This window comes from Zootoca vivipara, chromosome 2 (genome assembly GCF_963506605.1).
Source record: "Zootoca vivipara chromosome 2, rZooViv1.1, whole genome shotgun sequence".
In the NCBI taxonomy this organism is placed as follows: domain Eukaryota; kingdom Metazoa; phylum Chordata; class Lepidosauria; order Squamata; family Lacertidae; genus Zootoca; species Zootoca vivipara.
Window position 1 is genome coordinate 10,198,428 of NC_083277.1, and position 18,853 is coordinate 10,217,280.

The window sequence follows — 18,853 nt, forward strand, 5'->3', positions numbered from 1 at the left end:
CAACTTCCTCAACTGTTCCTCCATAAGGCTTGGTTTCCAGACCCTTGATCATCTTGGTCACCCTTCTCTGCACATGTTCCAACCTGTCAGTATTCTTCTTAAATTATGGCGCCCAGAACTGGAAACAGTACTCCAAATGTAGTCTGACCAAGGTAGAATAGAACGGTACTATGACTTCCCTTGATTGGGACGCTATACCTCTGTGGATGCAGCCTGGAATAGTGTTGGCTTTTTTTGCTGCTGCATCACAATGTGGACTCTTGCTAACCTGGTGGTCTACTCAGACCCCTAGATCCTTTCCACATGGACTACTGTTAATCCAAGTGTCCTCCATTTTATATTTGTGCATCTGGTTATTCCTGCCTAAGTGCAGAACTTTGTCCCTATGGAAATTCATTTTGTTGGTTTGGACCCAGTTCTGTAATCTGTTATAGTCAGACCAGAATCCAGGCCACAACTCTCTCTCAGTTCTACCTAGACATGCCTGGAAACATCTGCGTGCAAGGGAAATGCTCCACCACTGAGCTACATCCTGTCCCCAAGCTTTTAAGGTACCCATAAATGCCCCTGGGATGAGCCACTGCCGATGTAGAATATTCTGGCTCACACAGACCATTAGTCTGACCTGGTATTAAGGTCTTAATTTTCACAGCAGTGAGATGTGCCACTCCTGCTGAATTCAGCTCTCTCCTACCGCAAAAGTAATAAAAGATTAAAGAGCAACATGGGAAGAATTCACAAACACCCCACATCTAGAACACCCACGTAAGAAGCTGCAGGGCCGATTCAACAGAGGTTGTTCCCAGCTTAGTCCCATTCCGCAGGGGGAAAGGATCTCTATTCAAATGCAGCGTATGGATTGATATATAAGTTCAGGCATCCTTTCTCTCAGCTTCTGAGCCCAAGAGGCACTGATTGCGTTTATTTCCCTCTTTCTTGCTACCAGACGTGCCAGAGAGCGATTTCCTGCCTCTTTAGTTATTTATGAGATTTTTCCACAGCACTTTTCGACTTGCCTGCCCAAATCCGCTTTTCCTGCCCCCAATTTGCCTTTTCCTCCCCATCGTTTTTTCCTCCTCCTCCTCCTCTCCACCCATCATCCCAGGTACCTTTAATTCACTGCTCTGAGACATCTTTCTCCAGCCGCTTGCAAAGATAATTCAAAATCCCAGTTGCCAAAGGCAGCAGACAGGAAGTGGCATTCATTAATGCAATCCCATTATTCCCTCCCTCCCCTCCCAAACCTCCTCCCTCTCTAGCAATTGCAGCTCGGTAGATTTAACCCTCAAAAGGCTGCAGAAGAGCGCCTCTACTCTGCGAATCTGGAAGACAAGTTCTGGACATCTTCCCTAGGAATTCTGATTGGGTTTTATCTATTGCTCATCCGTCTCAAAGCAGACACATGGAAATTGACATGCCAAACCAGCTCAGTCCCATTAATTGCAATAGGACTTGGTTGGATGCTGCCCATTGATTGATTAATTGGAATGTATTTTCCGATCTTCCTCCCAAAGGCAGCAAAAACATCAGTGATAAAGCAATACAATTAAAAAATGAGAGAAGAACGTAGTTAAAACATTGAAAACCAAATTCAAGATGTATAAACAGCGTCGCCTCCTCATGGCAAAGGCAAGCACACCAGAAAGGCTGTTCACTGTACAGAAGAGGTGGGGGAACTGAGGGCTGCATTCCCTTCTGGGGAAGGAAGGGTCACATAGAAATTGTAGAGTTGGAAGGACCTATGAGGGTCATCTAGTCCAACCCCCTGCAATGCAGGTATCTTTTTGCCCAACGTGGGGCTTGAACCCACAACTCTGAGATTAAGTCTCCTGCTCTAATGACAGAGCTATCCAGTTAAACATGCCAGTGGAGGGTGCGGGCAGAGGCCAAAAAATAATAATTCCCCACCCCCTCCATGCAGGGAAGATGCACAATTCCTTTGATCGTGTCAGCTTCATGGTTGCATTCTGGTATCGCATTCCCAACATTTTCCCTATTTTCTCTCCACCAAGAACCTCCATAGTCTTCCTCCTGGAGCCCAGACATATTACCCCTAGAGCACAAAGAGATTTGTGTGCGTATGTTGGGGTGCAAGCATAAAAGAAATGCATGTAATGAGAAAGAGAGAGAGGATGAGGAACAGAAGCTCAAAGACAAGCAAGTATGAATTCTTAAAGCAGATCTGGGAACAGCTGGTGCCAGCCAAACCTGCTGGCTTTAACGAGAAACCCACAACAACAGAAAGCAGCAGCAAAGCCATAGGTTCTGGGAGACAGATATTTGGCTGAGAAGTTTGAAGGAGAAAGCATTGGAAGTGGGTTTTATAATGCTTTAACTGTCCTATTAAGCCAGGAGGTGGATATCTTAAATGAGTAGCATTTCGTGAATGGCCAATCATATATGAATATTCAAATAGTGTTTGCAGTGCTCTAAATGTCATATTTCGTAAAGTTGAAAGAATAAAATTTATCGCTCCCCCCTTGCAAAAGAACAGCAACACCCAATTCTTTCAGATTCAGTTTTGGGACGGAGTCTCGGTCCAGGAACATAAAAAGAGCATCGCTGGAGGAGACTCATGGCCCATCTAGGCCAGTATCCTGTTCTCACAGTTGCCAACCAGGGGGACAGGACTTTTGTTAGGGGAGGCAGAACAAAGCTATCTGTATAAGTATTTTTATTTATTTACTTGATGAGGAGCAGCTGACCCCCTCCCCGCTAGGCCCATGCTGTGGCAGGCCAGTGGCTACTGAAAGCCTTCTCCCCCATGAATTTATCTATTCTTTTACACCAGTACAGGTGGGTGATCATCCACAACAGCTCAGGGGTGCGAATTCTATAGTTAAACTCTGAGCTGGGAGAAAAAGTACTTCCGTCTGCCCTGAACCTTCCAGCATTCAGCTTCGTTGGATGTGCTGGAGTTCTAGGACTGAGAGAGAGAAAATATTCCCTCTGTATAACTTTATACACCTCCATCCTGCACCTCCCTTTCCTCTTTCTCTAAACTAAAAACTTCCCAGTGGTGTTCCAGCTCGTCTCTGCTTACAGTACATTCTGCTGGAGATGCAATAGGGATAATGCTTCTTTAAAACGTTATGTTTTTTCATTGTCCTATATTGAAATAATTTTGGCAGAAGGTAACGGAAACCATCAACAGAACTGTACGGAACAGCCTTACATTTACAGAGCAAAATATGCTCTTGAATTAGGGATCCAGTACATGGAACCTTACAAAAGGACAATAGGAGTGGACTCTCCGTGCCCTTACCACAGCAAAAATACTGATACAGTGGTACCTCATGTTATGGGTGGGATCCCTTCTGGAGGCCTGACCGTAACATAAAATGCCCGCAACTTGAAGTGCTGCGTCTGTGCAGGCGCACAGCGTAATTTTGCGCTTCTGTGCATGCGCGAGCGGCGAAACCCAGAAGTAACCCATTCCAGTACTTCTGGATTACCACAGGACGTGACGCAACATGAAGCGGACACAACACGAGGTATAACTGTACTGATGAATTGGAAAAATAAAAATGTAGCTCCCTTCTACAATTGGATTGAAGACTTATGCACAAACTCACAACATATGAACAACTTGCATATAAACGCAGACTTGCCATGGACAAATTCAATGATGTTTGGAATCCGTTCTTACAAATACTGTAGCAGGTTAAGCTCTGGTGAAGAACAATAACAACCTTGCAAAAATATATAGTTTTGGGTTCCCCCCCTTTATTTTCCCTTCTACATGGGTTGTTTCTCTTTCTCCTTTTCTCTTCTTTATTTACATCTCACCATGTTTAGTGCACATAAAATTATGTACTTTTTGAAATTTCAATAAAGATTTTTTAAAAAAGGAAAAGGAAAACACAAAACACACCCCCAAAAAAACAGCTTAAAACTTCCCAGCGGTTTTCCAGCTCATCTCTACTTATGTTCTGAAGCTTGCAAGCGAAAGATCAAAGCAACAACCCTACCCTGATTTTTGGGGGGTTGTTGTTGCTTTTTTCCTCCCCGCTCCCCACAGCATCTGGCCTACAGGGGTACACTGCACCTGTAGGTGGAGGTTCTGTTTTCCACAAGAGCACGCGGTGTGGCCCCAGCGAAGATCAGCTAACAAGCTCTCCCTTTGATCTGGCAGGCGTGGGAAAGGAAGGCGGGGAGAGAGGTGTGTATCTTGTTTACTCCTTGCTTCGGATTCCCCTTCCAAACCATCCATCCGCCGCTTCGCCTCCGAATCGCCCCCTTCTCCCAAACCCCCGACTTAACTTACCGCTCCCAAAAGGCGCTGAGTCCTTTGCAGCCGCTGCAAAATTGCAAAATAATAATAATTCCAAACTTCGGAACGACCCAAAAGGATACTCAGCCAAGGGGGCGGGACAGGAAGAGGAATTCTATGGAACTTTTTAAAAAACAATAACAACAACAATAATATTAATAATGTCTCCGCTTTGGCTGCGCCTTCTCTAGGCAGGAGAGCTCGGAGCTTTTAACCCATTAAGCCTGATGTAGGGAAAGTAACCGGCAGGGCTTCCGGGTGTCCTTTTTATTGTGCGTTCATTTTTACGCTGTGAGCACACCAAACATTTCAAGCACGTTCCACGTCCCCTCCCCCGCCACCGGAATCCTGGGAGCTGTAGTTTGTTAAGGATGCTGGGAGTTGTAGTTCTGTGAGGTTCGAACTGCATTCCTCGGGATTCTTTGGGGGGAGGTGCTTTAAATGTACGGATTCTCAATGCCGGGTGTGCGTGTGCGCCTTACTATGCTACTTTCAGGTTTGCTTTTCAATGAAGTGATAAATAAATTTTATCAGAAATAAAACGACAAAAAATAAATAAACGGCATATACGAAGCCTTGGGCTCATGGTGGTATCAGAGTGGGTATGCACCATCCTGCCTTCAATACTGTTTGCACCTGCAAATAATAGAATTGTAGAGTTGGAAGGTACACCAAAGGGTCATCTAGTCCAACCCCCTGCAACGCAGGAATCCTTTTGCCCAATGTGGGACTCGAACACACAACCCTGAGATGCTCTCATGCTCTACCAACTGAGCTATCCCAGTCATGTTAATAAAAACAACGTTAAGCTGTTGTGCCAGGTCCAAATGATCACATTAAGCAAATTATAAAGAATGTCTTGCAAACCATGGTTTTGCATTACATGTGAATCAGGCCACCTTCACAGATTTAAAAGTCCAGCGGTTTTTTTGTTTCCCCCCACTTTTAGGTTACAGAACTGCTAGGAAATGTCCATTTCCATGCCACTGTGAGGTCAATAATTCCAAATTTGTCTCAGCAGCTGCAGCCCGTGGAAAAGCAGCCTGGGCCTTATTGTGCATGCACATGCATGAGCATGAATGCGCTGTTAGAGAGACAAGAATGAAGCATTCCCCTTCTCCCTGAGATTTAACTATTAAAGTCCCAGAGAAAGGGCTAAACCTCACAATTCTAAGCAATCCACGTTGACATTTTAAGTAGGCAGCCTGCAACAGGACAAAACGCCAGGCATCAAATTGCCAGAGCCGGGAGAGGTCACACAGGGACTCAATTGCAACTTCTGTTTCCATTCATGTTTTAGGATGCCTGACTGTGTATGTGCCATAGTCCTGAAGGAGTTAAACACAGAGAGCTGCGACGGCTAGAGGGGCATGCAAACTTGTGACCTAAGCTGAGGCACCTTCCTGATCCACCACCTTCCTTCTTCCCTCCAGGGGTTTTTGCTTCTTGGATGGAGCCATTGGGGGCTGCAGATCTCTTCCCAGAAGTTGCAACAATGCCAAAGGCACAAGGAGCAGGTGAGTTAACACCCCCCCACCAGGCGCTGGACAGGAAGAAGGAGAAAAAACAATTAAGAGGGAGATGGAAGAGAAATTAAGAGCCGTGGGGGAAAGCTGCAGAGGGCGATGTTCCCAGATTTCCCTTTTACCGTTGCCAGCATGCCTTCTCCCTTCTGCTAGGGGCTCGATGTGCAGCAGTCAGCTTGCAACTGCATTTACGGTATCTCCCTTGCCATGGAAAGCTGATTCTTGAATGGCAGGCTGCTGTTAAAGGCACAGGAGCAGGCCCAGCTGGTTTCCCACAGGTCAGTTGGCAGCCAGGGTTGCCAACTTATCCAGAGGGGAACCAAGTCAAGCCTGCTCCTCTGCCTTTGACAGCAACGTAATGTGGCAGAAATCAAAAGAGTGAAGCATTTTGTGGCATGGAGGCGCAGGCGAGCGTCATGCAGGTGGGCGTCATTGCCTGCCATTTAAAAGCACAGGAGCGGAGGTGCCTGGAAAGTTGTCAACCTTAAGCGTAGCAGTAACTGCACATTATAATATCATGTATTGAGTGCACAAAGTGCTTCACGCACACGTTGCCTCAACGATCCTCGCAGCTTGGAAGATAGCTGTTTCACACACACCCATTTTGGGTGTTAAAATAAGGTTCTCCACTGCATTCCCACTTCACACATGACTGGGACAGGATTGTAATGAAACACCAGCGTCAGTTCTGGGGGTTGCTGACTGTCTTGTGTTGGCAACTCTGCTGTGGTTTTGCACGGTATTAAAAAGAACCATAGAATCATAATGTTAGAAAGGACCTTGAGGATCATCTTCTAGTCCAAACGCCTGCAGACTGGGCAACTGCAACCGTGCTAGGCCTCTGGGGAGCTCAGAAACCCAGCAGAAGGCTGGATTCTTGACCCTTGTGGTCCCTTCCAACTCTTTTTGTGATTCCATGACCCTTTCCACTAGACCAGGCATGTCCAAAGTCCGTTTCAGGGGCCTAATCCAGCCTGCCGGTCGGTTTAATCTGGCCCCTGTGGCAGTTTATTTCCTGGGGTAAAATCCTAAAAAAAAAAAAAACCTCAACAATTTCAATCCTAAAAAAGCTCAATCCTTAAAAAAGTCAACAACTTTGGTTGGCCCTTTGGTTGGCCCTCATGGCCCTTCACTTCATCAAATCTGGCCCTCTTGGAAAAAAGTTTGGACACCACTGCACTAGACTGTCAGAGTAAAAAAGTGCATGTTTACGAGAGAGACAGCATTGCAGATATCAGGAGCCTAAATGAGGCTTACTTCTGAATAGAACTTCAATTTCTCTATTTATTAGTTATATACAGCTTCCTCCTAAAGTGCCCAGGGTGGAAAACACGTCTCCCAAAACAGTACAATCAAAACTTCTAGAAACAATTAAAAGCAGCCTTTAAAAAAAGTTAAGAACTAAAAGCAATCGCCAACTCTCAAAACTAATATTTTCAGCCATCAAATGACTGGGTAAAAAGGAACTTCTCACCTAAAAGTTAATAATGAAGGAGAATGGTGCACCTCACTAGGGAGGACATTCTACAAACAGGGAGCCACCACCAAGGAGGCCCTGTCACCTGAGTCACCGCCAACCAGGCAGTCACCAGTGGGGGCACCTCCACCAAGGTCTCCCCTGCAGATCGTAGGGAGATGTGAAGGATTGTGTTGCGGTGGTTGCAACCTTCCTCCCTGGAAGATTCAGGATGGAGGAAAGCACTTTATCTTGCAGTGCTTAATTAAACTATGGAACTTGCTCCCACAGGAGGCAGTGATAGGCACCCACCTAGATGGCCTTAAAAGAGGATTAGAAAATAATCTTGAATATCTTGAATTATCAAAATTTAGTGAGATAATTAGGAGAGAGCCAACCCAAAGGTATAAAAATTAATGGGGCATTTATAAAGAATCTTTAATTAAACATTGTCCACAAGTGAAAACCTGGATATGTTTTGACTAAACTCTGCAATCTGCAAGTTAGATTAAGAATACATGAGACAAAATAAAAGGAAGAAATTGAGATAAGAAATACTGAAGCAGTGATAATAATAATAAGAAAATAAGGATGGATCCTCAATGAGGAGGTTGGAAGTCATATGGAGAAATCAAGAATTTGTGAATTAAGAAAAAAACTTAAACAATGTAAGTCTCTTTGAGGAATTTAAGGATTTGTGTATATTGGTTTATTTGTAAATTTGTTGTTTCTTTTGTGTTTTATTTGGAATGTATAATTTTTGCCATGTGGGAAACTCAATAAAAAGCATAAAAAAGAGGATTAGGCAAATTCCCAGAGAAGAGGGCTCTTGATGGCTACTGAATCCCAGTTACTGGAAATCGCAGGAGGGCAGAAGGCTATTGGGCTCGAATCCTGCTTGCAGGTTTCCCATAGGCAGTGTGGGAACAGGGTGCTGGACTAGATGGACCACTGGCCGGATCCAGACGCCTCTTCTTATGTTCTTAATGCTTTGCCCTTGATCAAGAACTGACTTTCCTTTTCAGCCCAGGAACTCCAGCCAGAAATAAAAATGGAGGAGCAGGACCCAACAGAACCGGGATCCCAAGAGAAGCTGGAGGCAGGCGAAAGGGAGCCTCAGGTTGTCCAAGTCGGGACCGTCAAGGAGTTCCTGACCGGCGAAGGCCCAGCACAAGTGAAGCTGGAGCCAGAGGAAGCTTTGCAGGAGCGTTGGGAAAACCAGGGGCAGGAGTTCCTGAAGACGATGGAGTCCCCTTGCTCAGGATGGAGGCACCTCAGGCTACCTGAGCCCATCTCTGAGGCGGACACGAAGGAGTTCCAGGCCTCCTTCAAGGAAATAGCTGGGGCCAGCCAGTGGCCGAAAGCAGACTGGGCAACTGCGGCTGTGCTAGGCCTCCGGGGAGCTCAGAAACCCAGCAGAGGGCTGGATTCTTCAGGGAAAGGGAAGGACCAGATAGCAAGTGAAGATGCCGCCGACTCAGAGACACAACGCCAATGCTTCCGGCGCTTCTGCTATGAGGAAGCTGAGGGGCCCCGGTACGTTTGCAAGCAGCTGTGGAAGCTTTGCCACCAATGGCTGAAGCCAGAGAAACACTCCAAGGACCAGATCCTGGAAGTGCTGATTCTGGAGCAGTTCCTGAGCATCTTGCCTCCGGAAATGCAGAGCTGGGTCGGCGAACAGGGACCGGAGACCTGCAGCGAGGCAGTCGTCCTGGCAGAAGATTTCCTCCTGAAGCTGCAAGAGTCGGAAGGGTGGGAAGGAAAGGTGAGTGTCTTAGCCTGCGGGAAACCCAGAGAGAACCCGGAAAAAATGGCAGGGATGCCGTCTATTGGCGTGAGGGGCAGAGAAATGGATGCGGCAATTCCTCAAGCTCTGTTTTTTTTAAATAAAATAATCTAGTTTGGCCCCAAGATAGATGGGGTGGCCACATGTGTTTGCTTACGCCTAGTGTGCGGAACCTTTGGCCCTCCAGATGTGGGTGAACTACAGCTGCCATTGTCCCTGCACATGTGAAAGAGAATATACGTAGAAACAACCTTAATAACATTGCAAAATAAATTCCAAATCTGTCCCTGTAAATTCTCATACTTGGGGTTTTACTTTTCTGCACCACAATGTCCTATCAACTTCCTTGTCATTAAGACATCTGCAGCAATACTGTTAACCTCCTTATTATCATTTATTATCGTCCACTTCCCCCCCCCCCCCAGGAATCAGGGTTGTCAATAAGCTCATTTGTCAGCAGCCCTAATTCAGAACAAGACTCCTGGGCCCCCGGGAAGATGCAGCTTTCCATGGAAGCCAAGCAGGAGAGTGACGGAGAATCCCATTTCTGCGGTAAGAATTCACAAGACTTTTAATTGCTAGTTGTTAAAACACAAATAAAAATGCTGTGTCCGACAATGGGGTTAGAACAAAACCATCACAGAATCATAAAATTATAGGGTTGGAAGGGGCTCAAAGGGTCATCAATGAGGTGTGCTTTCTTTACAGTCAATAATAGTAATAAATAATAATAATAATAATAATAATAATAATAATAATAATAATACAGTAATAATAATAATACATTTATACCCCACCCATCTGGCTGGGTTGCCCAAGCCACTCTGGGCAGCTTCCAAGACATAAAAACAAAATAAAACATCAAACATTAATAGTAAAAATCTGATTCAATATAAAAGTCACAATAACGTTAAAATAAACAACTTATATCAAACAAAGCAACATTCAACAATCCATCAGAATCTAATACAGTGGTACCTCTGGTTATTAATGCTTCTGGTTAAGCACGCATTGGGTTACGAGCTCTGCTAACCCGGAAGTAGTTGCTCCTGGTTGCGACCTTTGCCCCGGGATGTGAGCAGAAATTGCGCGCCAGAGGCATGCACGTGCAGGAGGAGGCACCATTAGCGAAAGCGCACCTCAGGTTAAGAACTGCTTCAGGTTACGAACGGACCTCCGGAACGGATTAAGTTCATAACTGGAGGTACCACTGTAGTAAACAGTAACATTAAACTTCAGCAAATAATAATTAAACAGTTCAACCACAAGTCAAAGCGGTGTATAAATTTTATGAAATAAATATGAACTGAATAAATAAATCTGGTTGAACCCCCTGCAATGCAGGAATCATTTTAAACCTCTGTTTAAAAACCTCAAACAAAGGTGAGTCCACCCTCTTCCACTGTTGAACAGCTCTTACTCTCAGAAAGTTCTTCCCGATGTTTAGTCAGAATCTCCTTTCCTGTGATTTGAAGCCATTGGTTCTGGTCCTTCCCTCCAGAGCAGAAGGAAGCAAGCCTCCTCCCTCTTCCATATGACAGCCCTTGAGATATCTGAAGATGGCTATCTTATCTCCTCTCAGCCTCCTCTTCTCCAGTCTAAAAATACCCAGCTCCCTTAACTGTTCCGTTTAATGTTTGTTTCCAGACTCTTGATCATCTTGGTTGCCCTCCTCTGCACAAAAGAGACTACAGTTCTGAGCACCCTTAACAAACTATGGCCTCCAGGGTTCTTGGGGGGGGGGGTGCCTCTAAAAACTAAGGGACAGAAAGTAATGGAACAGGGATGGGGAATTTCTACAAGCCTCTACTTATTGTGCCATGATTTTCCTTTCTCTTCCCCCCTCCCCCTTTGAAGGTGATGGGCAAGAACAGGAAAATGAAGAGGAGACATTCCAGCTGGAAAGACCTGAGCAGACAGACCTCTGTGGAATATCCCTGGAAAGAGTCAAAGGGGATTTCTTCCAGGGGCTTGACATGGGGCTGATGCCAGGAAGTCCCCCGGCACCAGGAGGCCCTTGGGAAAACCATCCTGGGAAGGCGGCCAAACAGGCTTATCATTACGATGAAGTGGGTGCCGGGTTAGACGAAAGTCCCTTCCAGGAGGAGATCGTCAAGTTGAAGATAAAGAAAGAGCAGTCCGAGGACACAAGCTTCAGCCAGGCCGTGCAAATGGCCGAGAAGCCATACAAATGCTTGTATTGCGGGAAAACTTCTAACTGCAAGGCCAACCTGGTCGTGCACGAGAGGACCCACACGGGAGAAAAGCCGTACACGTGCCTGGACTGCGGCAAGAGCTTCAACCGGAAGTCCACGCTGGTGAGGCACAAGAGAATGCACACGGGCGAGAAGCCTTACGAGTGTGCAGCATGCGGGAGGCGCTTCAGCATCCGGTGCAACCTCATCAATCACGAGAGAATCCACACAGGCGAAAAGCCGTACAGCTGCTCCGACTGCGAGCAGAGCTTCAGCCGGAGACTGCAGCTCGTCATCCACCGGAGGACCCACACAGGCGAGACCCCCTATAGGTGCGCCCAGTGTGGGAAGTGCTTCACTCGGCGCTCATCCCTCCTGACACACGAGAGGATCCACACGGGAGAGAAACCAAACACGTGCACGGATTGCGGGAAAAGCTTCATTCAGAAAGGATACCTTCTGATACACAGGAGAATCCACACAGGAGAGAGACCCTATAAATGTTCGTCATGCGAGCAGAGGTTTCTTAATCGAAGTGATCTGCGTAGACATGAGAAAATCCACGTGGGAGCCAATCCCAATGGATGTTAGAGTTGTCAGAGAGGATGAGGCATTGGCGCTGGCCACACTTCAGCTGCCGAAAGGCAATGTGATTCCCTCAAAGTACAAATGCAGAATTTAATTTTCTAAAAGAATGTTTCCCGTAAAAATAAAGAAAATTGTAGAACTGTAACTTAAAAATTAGCCACAAAGGTGTGGTCATCTTTATAACGGGATATTGGAAATGGTTGGTTGATGTACGAAACCTGAAACTTCACATTATAAAAGGTTCCTTGCAAAGGCGGGGAAGCTTCCTCATCCTAAGGGCCGCATTCCATTGACCACAACCTTCCAAGGGCCGCATGCCCATGGTGAGCAGGGTCAGAAGCAATGGATGTAATTCTTACCTTTGTGCTGTAGGCCAGTGGTTTTCAACCAGGGTGCTTTGGCACCTGGGGTGCTTTGAAAGATGGTCAGGGATGCCACAGGCAACACTGGCCTCTGTCCCTCTCTTCTTTCCGTCCCTCCTCTGATGCCCTCTCTTGTCTCTGCTTCCCAAAGGCTTGCACAGCTGTTTATTGCAACAGCCTGGCTATAGGTTCCACAAGGGAATGGTGCCTTCTGAGAGGCACCTCTCTTTGGGGCAGGGGGGAAGTTCAGCGACCAGGGACAACAGCAGCAGCTTCCTAGAGGACTCCCAAGGAGAGGAGAGGAGGCTGAGGGAACACTCCACAAGGGTGGGTGTTCAAAAAAGGGTGAGAGCCTGTCAGCTCTGCAGTCAAGGAATGACATAACTGTGCTCCTGAGACCCACATATGCTGTTGGGACCCTCCCAAATCTCATTTGGCTCAGCCAGTATGGCCATTGGCCAATGATGATGTGTGTTGTAGTCCAGCAACACCTGGAGAGCTACAGGCTCCCCATCCTTGTCACACAGTTAGAGGTTACAAACATACCATACAGTCAAAGTACTATGATACTACTTGAAACAATAATCTCTTCCCTCAAAGAATTCTGGGACCTGTAGTTTGTTTGCTGAGAGCTACGCAGAGTGGTTTAACAATTGAGCCAAAATTCCTCAGATACCTGGGATTTTACTCATAGTCCGATCATCCCTGACCATTGGTCATACTGGCTCTGGTTGATGGGAGTTGGACTCAAACAACACTGGACCACAAGTTCCTTCACTCCTGGAATTATGCAAAAGTACCCACCCAAAACAAAAAAAATAGTCTATAGCATTAAAATCTGCATTACTATCTGAGGTCACATCCTAAGGATGTAGTGGAGATTTTAATCCAGGCATCCCCAAACTTCGGCCCTCCAGATGTTTTGGACTACAATTCCCATCATCCCTGACCACTGGTCCTGTTAGCTAGGGATCATGGGAGTTGTAGGACAAAACATCTGGAGGGCCGCAGTTTGGGGATGCCTGTTTTAATCAGTGTTCCACTAATGGCATTAACCCAAGATGGAACCCAGCGCTTACTGGTTTTAAGTTTTTGAGATGAGTCAGAAAGGTAAAGGACAATATTTACTCTGTGCCCCTAATTTACTTTTTCTTTAGCTTCTATACCAGGGGAAGGAGGCCTGTGGCCCTCCAGATGTTTTTGGGCTGAAACTACCATTGTTCCTGACTCATTGGCCATGCTGTCCGAGGCTGATCATGGACATCTATTCATTCTCATTTATTTTTTAACCTCCTGCTCTCTTTTATTATTGTTCCTGTGTATTTTGTTGAAACACAACAGAGACCATTGTAAGAAGTTTCAATAAAAATAAAAACAATTTTTTTAAACAACAACAAAAAAACCCCACCACTTTTTTTTGGGGAAAAGATCTATCTCTTTTATCCCGGAATGTCCCGCATTTCCTTTGTTGTTGTTGTTTAGTCGTTTAGTCGTGTCCGACTCTTCGAGACCCCATGGACCATAGCACGCCAGGCACTCCTGTCTTCCACTGCCTCCCGCAGTTTGGTCAAACTCATGTTCGTAGCTTCGAGAACACTGTCCAACCATCTCATCCTCTGTCGTCCCCTTCTCCTTGTGCCCTCCATCTTTCCCAACATCAGGGTCTTTTCCAGGGATTTCCTTAGGATGCCCCTATTTTCATCAGAGAAATGTTGCAGTCAGTGATAATTAGAGCCTCAATATATACTAAATAGGCACACCTTTAACCTTTTACAGTAGAAGATTGGTGAGAATTGCTGCGATGGTTGTATTAATTATTATGATGGAATAGGGATCCATTTGCAACCGATAATTGATTGTGGAAGGTATGTGAGGGAGGTAATGGAGGGGTGGATGTTGATTGGCATTATTTCTCTGTGTAAAGCAACTAATAAAAAATGCCTCAAAATAGAGGAAAATAAAGGATCCTCTGATTGAGAATCCAGCCCTGGCCTTGGCAGTGAGGGCACCAAATCCTAACCACTAGACCACCAGGAAGAATAGCAAGATAGATGCCTCCTTTAACCAAATTTATTTCTGAATCCCTCAGTGTGACCTATGGAACACGAACCACAGCAAAGCCATTGCTCCTTCTCCCTGGCAAAAAGATTCCCTGACCGGGAATCGAACCCGGGCCGTGGCGGTGAAAGCGCCAAATCCTGACCACTAGACCATCAGGGACAGATGATGACAGTGTTTCCCATCCCTCCCTTCCTTCACCTGATAAGCCTTATTCTTTTTTCAAAGTGTAATTTGCTCTGTTCAAGCACAAGGGCTTACCTAGGCCTTCACTCACACCCTCTCACACCTGAAGCAACAATCCTGTCCCTACCGGTACATTCACAAGACTGACACCCAGAGCCTCCCGCTGAGCCTCTTGCTTAGAGAGCAGAGGAGTGCACACCCTTTGCAAAAACAAACAAACAAAGAGAATTGCAAGCTGCCTTCTCTGAGGCTCGAACTCAGGACCTTCAGATTATGAGACTGACGCGCTGCCTACTGCGCTAAGAAGGCTACATAGAAAAATGTCTGAGCACATTTTCTGTAGAAAGCCAGTCCAAGCGAGGCTACAAGGCAGTGCTGCTGCAAGAGCTTCACTTCCAGGAGAGAGCAAGCCCTTTCCTTGGCCAGGAATCAACTCTGTTAGAGCACAAAGTCCTGAACACTAGACCACCAGGGTCTTCTTCATGCCATCATGTGAGATTCCAAATTCCATTACTCCGTTTCAGCTTCTCAGAAATGAAAGTATGAAGGTCGAGAGGGACACATTGCTCCAAAATCCTTGGGGGCTATTCAAAATGGCAATAATAAAAATAAAAAAACTCGGCTGGAATGTGCACCACAGACAGGAAAAGTACTGCCAAGTCCTAGAGGATAAAGACAACAGCGGCAACATGTGAACCGATTAAAAATGAGGGCATAAATGTATATCTTTATGTATATCTTTATAAGTTGCAGCGAAGCGAAATTCAAGAGTACAGTCCATATAGTATCAAAATAAAATTCATCCAGTGATATAATTTGAATGCTTAGCGATATCTGTCGATGCAAATAATAGCAAATAATAGTGTTCCGGATAATGACACTGTTTCGACGTGGTCTTCCTCAGTGTTCAACTACAAATATATATATATATATATAAAATTATAACAAGAACAATAACCAGCATGAACAAGGTTCTTAATAACCAAAAACACTGGTTTTCATCCAATACAAAACTACCGTGTTTCCCCTTTTTTAAGACGTAGTCAGAAAGTAAGCCATGGCAGCATTTTTTAGCATTAGTGAAATCTAAGACACCCCCCGAAAATAAGACATACCTCCATGCGAGACCGCCGAGCGCCCCAGCCAGCCAAAGGGGCCTGGAACCGGCTGCTGTTGCTGCAGTGAACGCATGGAGCGCCCTGCAGCACCTGGCCTCTTCTTTTCTTTTTTTTGGGCTGCCCGAGGCCTGCCGCCCCGCCACCGGAACCGGCGGCTGCAGAGCGGAGCGCTCCGAAGCAGCGAGCGCTCGGAGCGCCCTGCAGCACCTGGCTTCTTCTTTTGCGGGGGGGGGGGGAGCTGCATGAGGCCTGCCGCCCCGCCGCTGTAACCGGCGGCTGCAGAGCGGAGCGCTCCGAAGCGCCGAGCGCTCGGAGCGCCCTGCAGCGCCTGGCCTCTTCTTTTGGGGGGGGGGGAGGAGCTGCCCGAGGCCTGCCGCCCCGCCGCCGGAACCAGCGGCTGCAGAGCAGAGCGCTCCGAAGCGCCGAGTGCTCGGAGCGCCCTGCAGCGCCTGGCCTCTTCTTTTTTTGGGGGGAGGAGCTGCCCGAGGCCTGCCGCCCCGCCGCCGGAACCGGCGGCTGCAGAGCGGAGCACTCCGAAGCGCCGAGCGCTCGGAGCGCCCTGCAGCGCCTGGCCTCTTCTCTTTTTGTTTGGCTGCCCGAGGCCGGCGGCTGCAGAGCGGAGCGCTCCGAAGCGCCGAGCGCTCGGAGCGCCCTGCAGCGCCTGGCCTCTTCTTTGGGGGGGAGAGCTGCCCGAGGCCTGCCCCCCGCCGTCGGAAGCGGCGGCTGCATAGCGGAGCGCTCCGAAGCGCCAAGCGCTCGGAGCGCCTTGCAGCGCCTGGCCTCTTCTTTTGGGGGGAGAGCTGCCCGAGGCCTGCCCCCCGCCGCCGGAACCGCCAGTCTGCAGCGCCGAGCGCCTGGAGCGCCCAGCAGCGCTGGGCAGAGCGCCGAGCCAGCAGCCTGCCACCTCGGTGCCGCGCAGAGCGCCCAGCAGCACCCCGAGCCAGTGGCCTGGCCCTTCCGAGGAGGCCTTAAGGTACAAGGCATCCCCTGAAAATAAGACACCGTCTGTTTTTTTGAGTAAAAAAAGTTATAAGACGGTGTCTTAAAAAGGGGGAAACACGGTATGTAACCACTGCTACCCAAACCAAGGTGTTAAAAGTCTAATATACACCAAACCGACCACAGGTGACTCTCCTGCTAATCATGAAGACACAGAACATGTAAAGCTACAGACCAACTCTGATTTAAGATACAGAAATAAATATGCATAACCATACAGCTAAATAAAACAATTCAGGTCCAACTCAGAATTCAGCCCTTCTGGATGGAGTGTCTTGAACATAAAAATAAACTGGGATTCCTTTTGTCTTAACCATTTTACATAGTCACATCTGGTGTTTGCAACTCTCCTATTGATCCACAGAACTGTGAAGAATCTGAATGATTTTTGGATAAAAAATGTTTGACAAGAGGTGCCTCCAGAACCGCATTTCTAATGCGGGACAGGTGTTCACCTATCTGTGTGCCCACCGCACATGTGGTTGAACCTATATAAAATAAATTGCACGGGCATCGAATCAAATACACCACCTTGGTTTGGCAAGTACTAAAGCACTAAAGTCACCTGTGTTCGGTTTGGTGTATATTAGTATATTATATTAGACTTTTAACACCTTGGTTTGGGTAGCAGTGGTTACATAGTTTTATGACCACTGCTCCTTAGAAGTTGACTGTATACATTTCTGAGGTATGCTATTATTTTGTTTACTTTTGTGTTATTTACCTTATTGGTTATTGTTCTTGATATATATATATATATATATATATCAAGAACAATATATATATATAACACTGAGGAAGACCATGTCGAAACAGTGTCATTATCCGGATCACTGTCTATTATTTGCTATTATTTGCATCGACAGATATCGCTAAGCATTCAAAATATATCACTGGATGAATTTTATTTTGATACTACTGTATATGGACTGTACTCTTGAATATTGCTTCACTGCAACTTATAAAGATATACATAAAGTTATACATTTATGCCCTCATTTTTCATCGGTCCACGTGTTGCCGCTGTTGTCTTTAGTCTGGAGTTCGCAACACAGGAGTTAGTTGATTTAGTGAAGTCCTAGAGGATGCCAGTGTGGTTGATGAGCAGAGTCAAAGAAGCTATTAGGGTCAAGGAGGCTTCTTACAGAAAATGGAACAAAAAGAGAAACAAACTTTGGCAAAAGAAATGCAAGCAGGCAAGAAGGGGGATGCGCAGCAAGAATCTGAGGACAAAATTCACACGTTTATATTGCATGTGAGATGATACAGGGAGCTGCCCAGCACTTTCCTGCAGGCTTCCTTCTTTGGGTAGCTGCATCAGTGGTGTAGACGCATCATACAAGGTCCCCAACCTTGTGACCTGGGTTCGAGTCCCGGCTGGTGCAATCCTTCCCCTGCTTTTTATTTAAGTGTTTTATCCGTATTTCTTCCCAAAAGAGACATTCGCCTCACATGTGCAAGGTCCGCAGTTCAGAAACTAGGAGGAATATGTCCCTTTCTTCCTATGACCGTATTTCCACCATATTACCACAGCAATACAATAAAAATAAAAAAAATAAGGGCTTCGGTCAAGAACCTCAACATTTTCATTTTAGGGATTATCCACACTTCCTCTTGTGCCTCAGCCCCCCCCCCCCAAGCCCGCTCTTTAGCACTCAGTCGGAGGGAACGGCTATTCCGGTTTTCCTCAGATTGACATTTGTTCCAAAGTATTGCCCTTGGAACGGAGTGGGGCAAAGGGAAAACTACTTAGACCTGAGCTTTCTAGACACAGCACAAGCGAAGTGTGGACGAGCCCTCAGACTAGGAAATATATTTAGCCAAACGGCTTTTTAAACAGCCAAGTTTTTCCTTAGTCCCTTAAATCAATTTTCTGTAAGGGAATCCGTTTGCCAGACAAACGGAAAAGGCATTTGCTCCCTATCCATCTCCAGGGAGGTGAGGGTCTTACTGAAGTGGGATCTTCCCCTCAAGCTTGGGGGAAATTGCACAATAAAGGCGTTTTTTTCAGCTGGGGGAGGAAGCAAAGACCCAGAGCAGGGCACAGTTTCTGTAGTGTAGTGGTTATCACGTTCGCCTCACACGCGAAAGGTCCCCGGTTCGAAACCGGGCAGAAACATACCTGTTATTTTTTGTAGAATATTTCCCCCCAGAATCGTGCTCATGGCAGCAAATAGCATTAATGCAAGAAAAATTTTAAGAAACACTGCAAAACAGCAATAAAAGATCGCTGAAGTGGGGAGGAGAACCGTTGCTCCCCTGGAACTATAACCACCAGATTCTCACTTTCATTTTAAAAAAAACTC

General features: G+C 46.5%; 2 protein-coding genes and 3 non-coding genes across 5 annotated transcripts in view; 2 read left to right on the top strand and 3 right to left on the bottom strand.

Moving 5' to 3' along the window:
* LOC118080248 (uncharacterized) overlaps window positions 1-4,257 on the bottom strand; it is a 48,740-nt gene extending 44,483 nt beyond the window's left edge. Inside the window, exon 1 of the mRNA XM_060270938.1 lies at window positions 4,049-4,257. Coding sequence (XP_060126921.1) covers window positions 4,049-4,213 — 165 coding nt within the window. The 5' untranslated portion in view covers window positions 4,214-4,257. The remainder of the gene's footprint in view (window positions 1-4,048) is intronic.
* Window positions 4,258-5,663: 1,406 nt separating this feature from the next.
* On the top strand, window positions 5,664-14,453 carry LOC118081217 (zinc finger and SCAN domain-containing protein 30). The gene is made up of 4 exons (XM_035107554.2): window positions 5,664-5,790; window positions 8,281-9,020; window positions 9,467-9,593; window positions 10,899-14,453. Exons 1-4 carry the CDS (start codon window positions 5,724-5,726, stop codon window positions 11,825-11,827), a joined length of 1,863 nt encoding a protein of 620 aa, XP_034963445.1. The 5' UTR covers window positions 5,664-5,723; the 3' UTR covers window positions 11,828-14,453.
* Window positions 14,335-14,406, bottom strand: TRNAE-UUC (transfer RNA glutamic acid (anticodon UUC)). The gene has a single exon. It is a non-coding gene; the product is annotated as a tRNA-Glu (tRNA).
* A 213-nt stretch (window positions 14,454-14,666) lies between the features above and the next one.
* TRNAM-CAU (transfer RNA methionine (anticodon CAU)) lies at window positions 14,667-14,739 on the bottom strand. Its single transcript has one exon. It is a non-coding gene; the product is annotated as a tRNA-Met (tRNA).
* A 3,854-nt stretch (window positions 14,740-18,593) lies between these two features.
* Window positions 18,594-18,666, top strand: TRNAV-CAC (transfer RNA valine (anticodon CAC)). Its single transcript has one exon. It is a non-coding gene; the product is annotated as a tRNA-Val (tRNA).
* The last annotated feature ends 187 nt before the right edge of the window (window positions 18,667-18,853 follow it).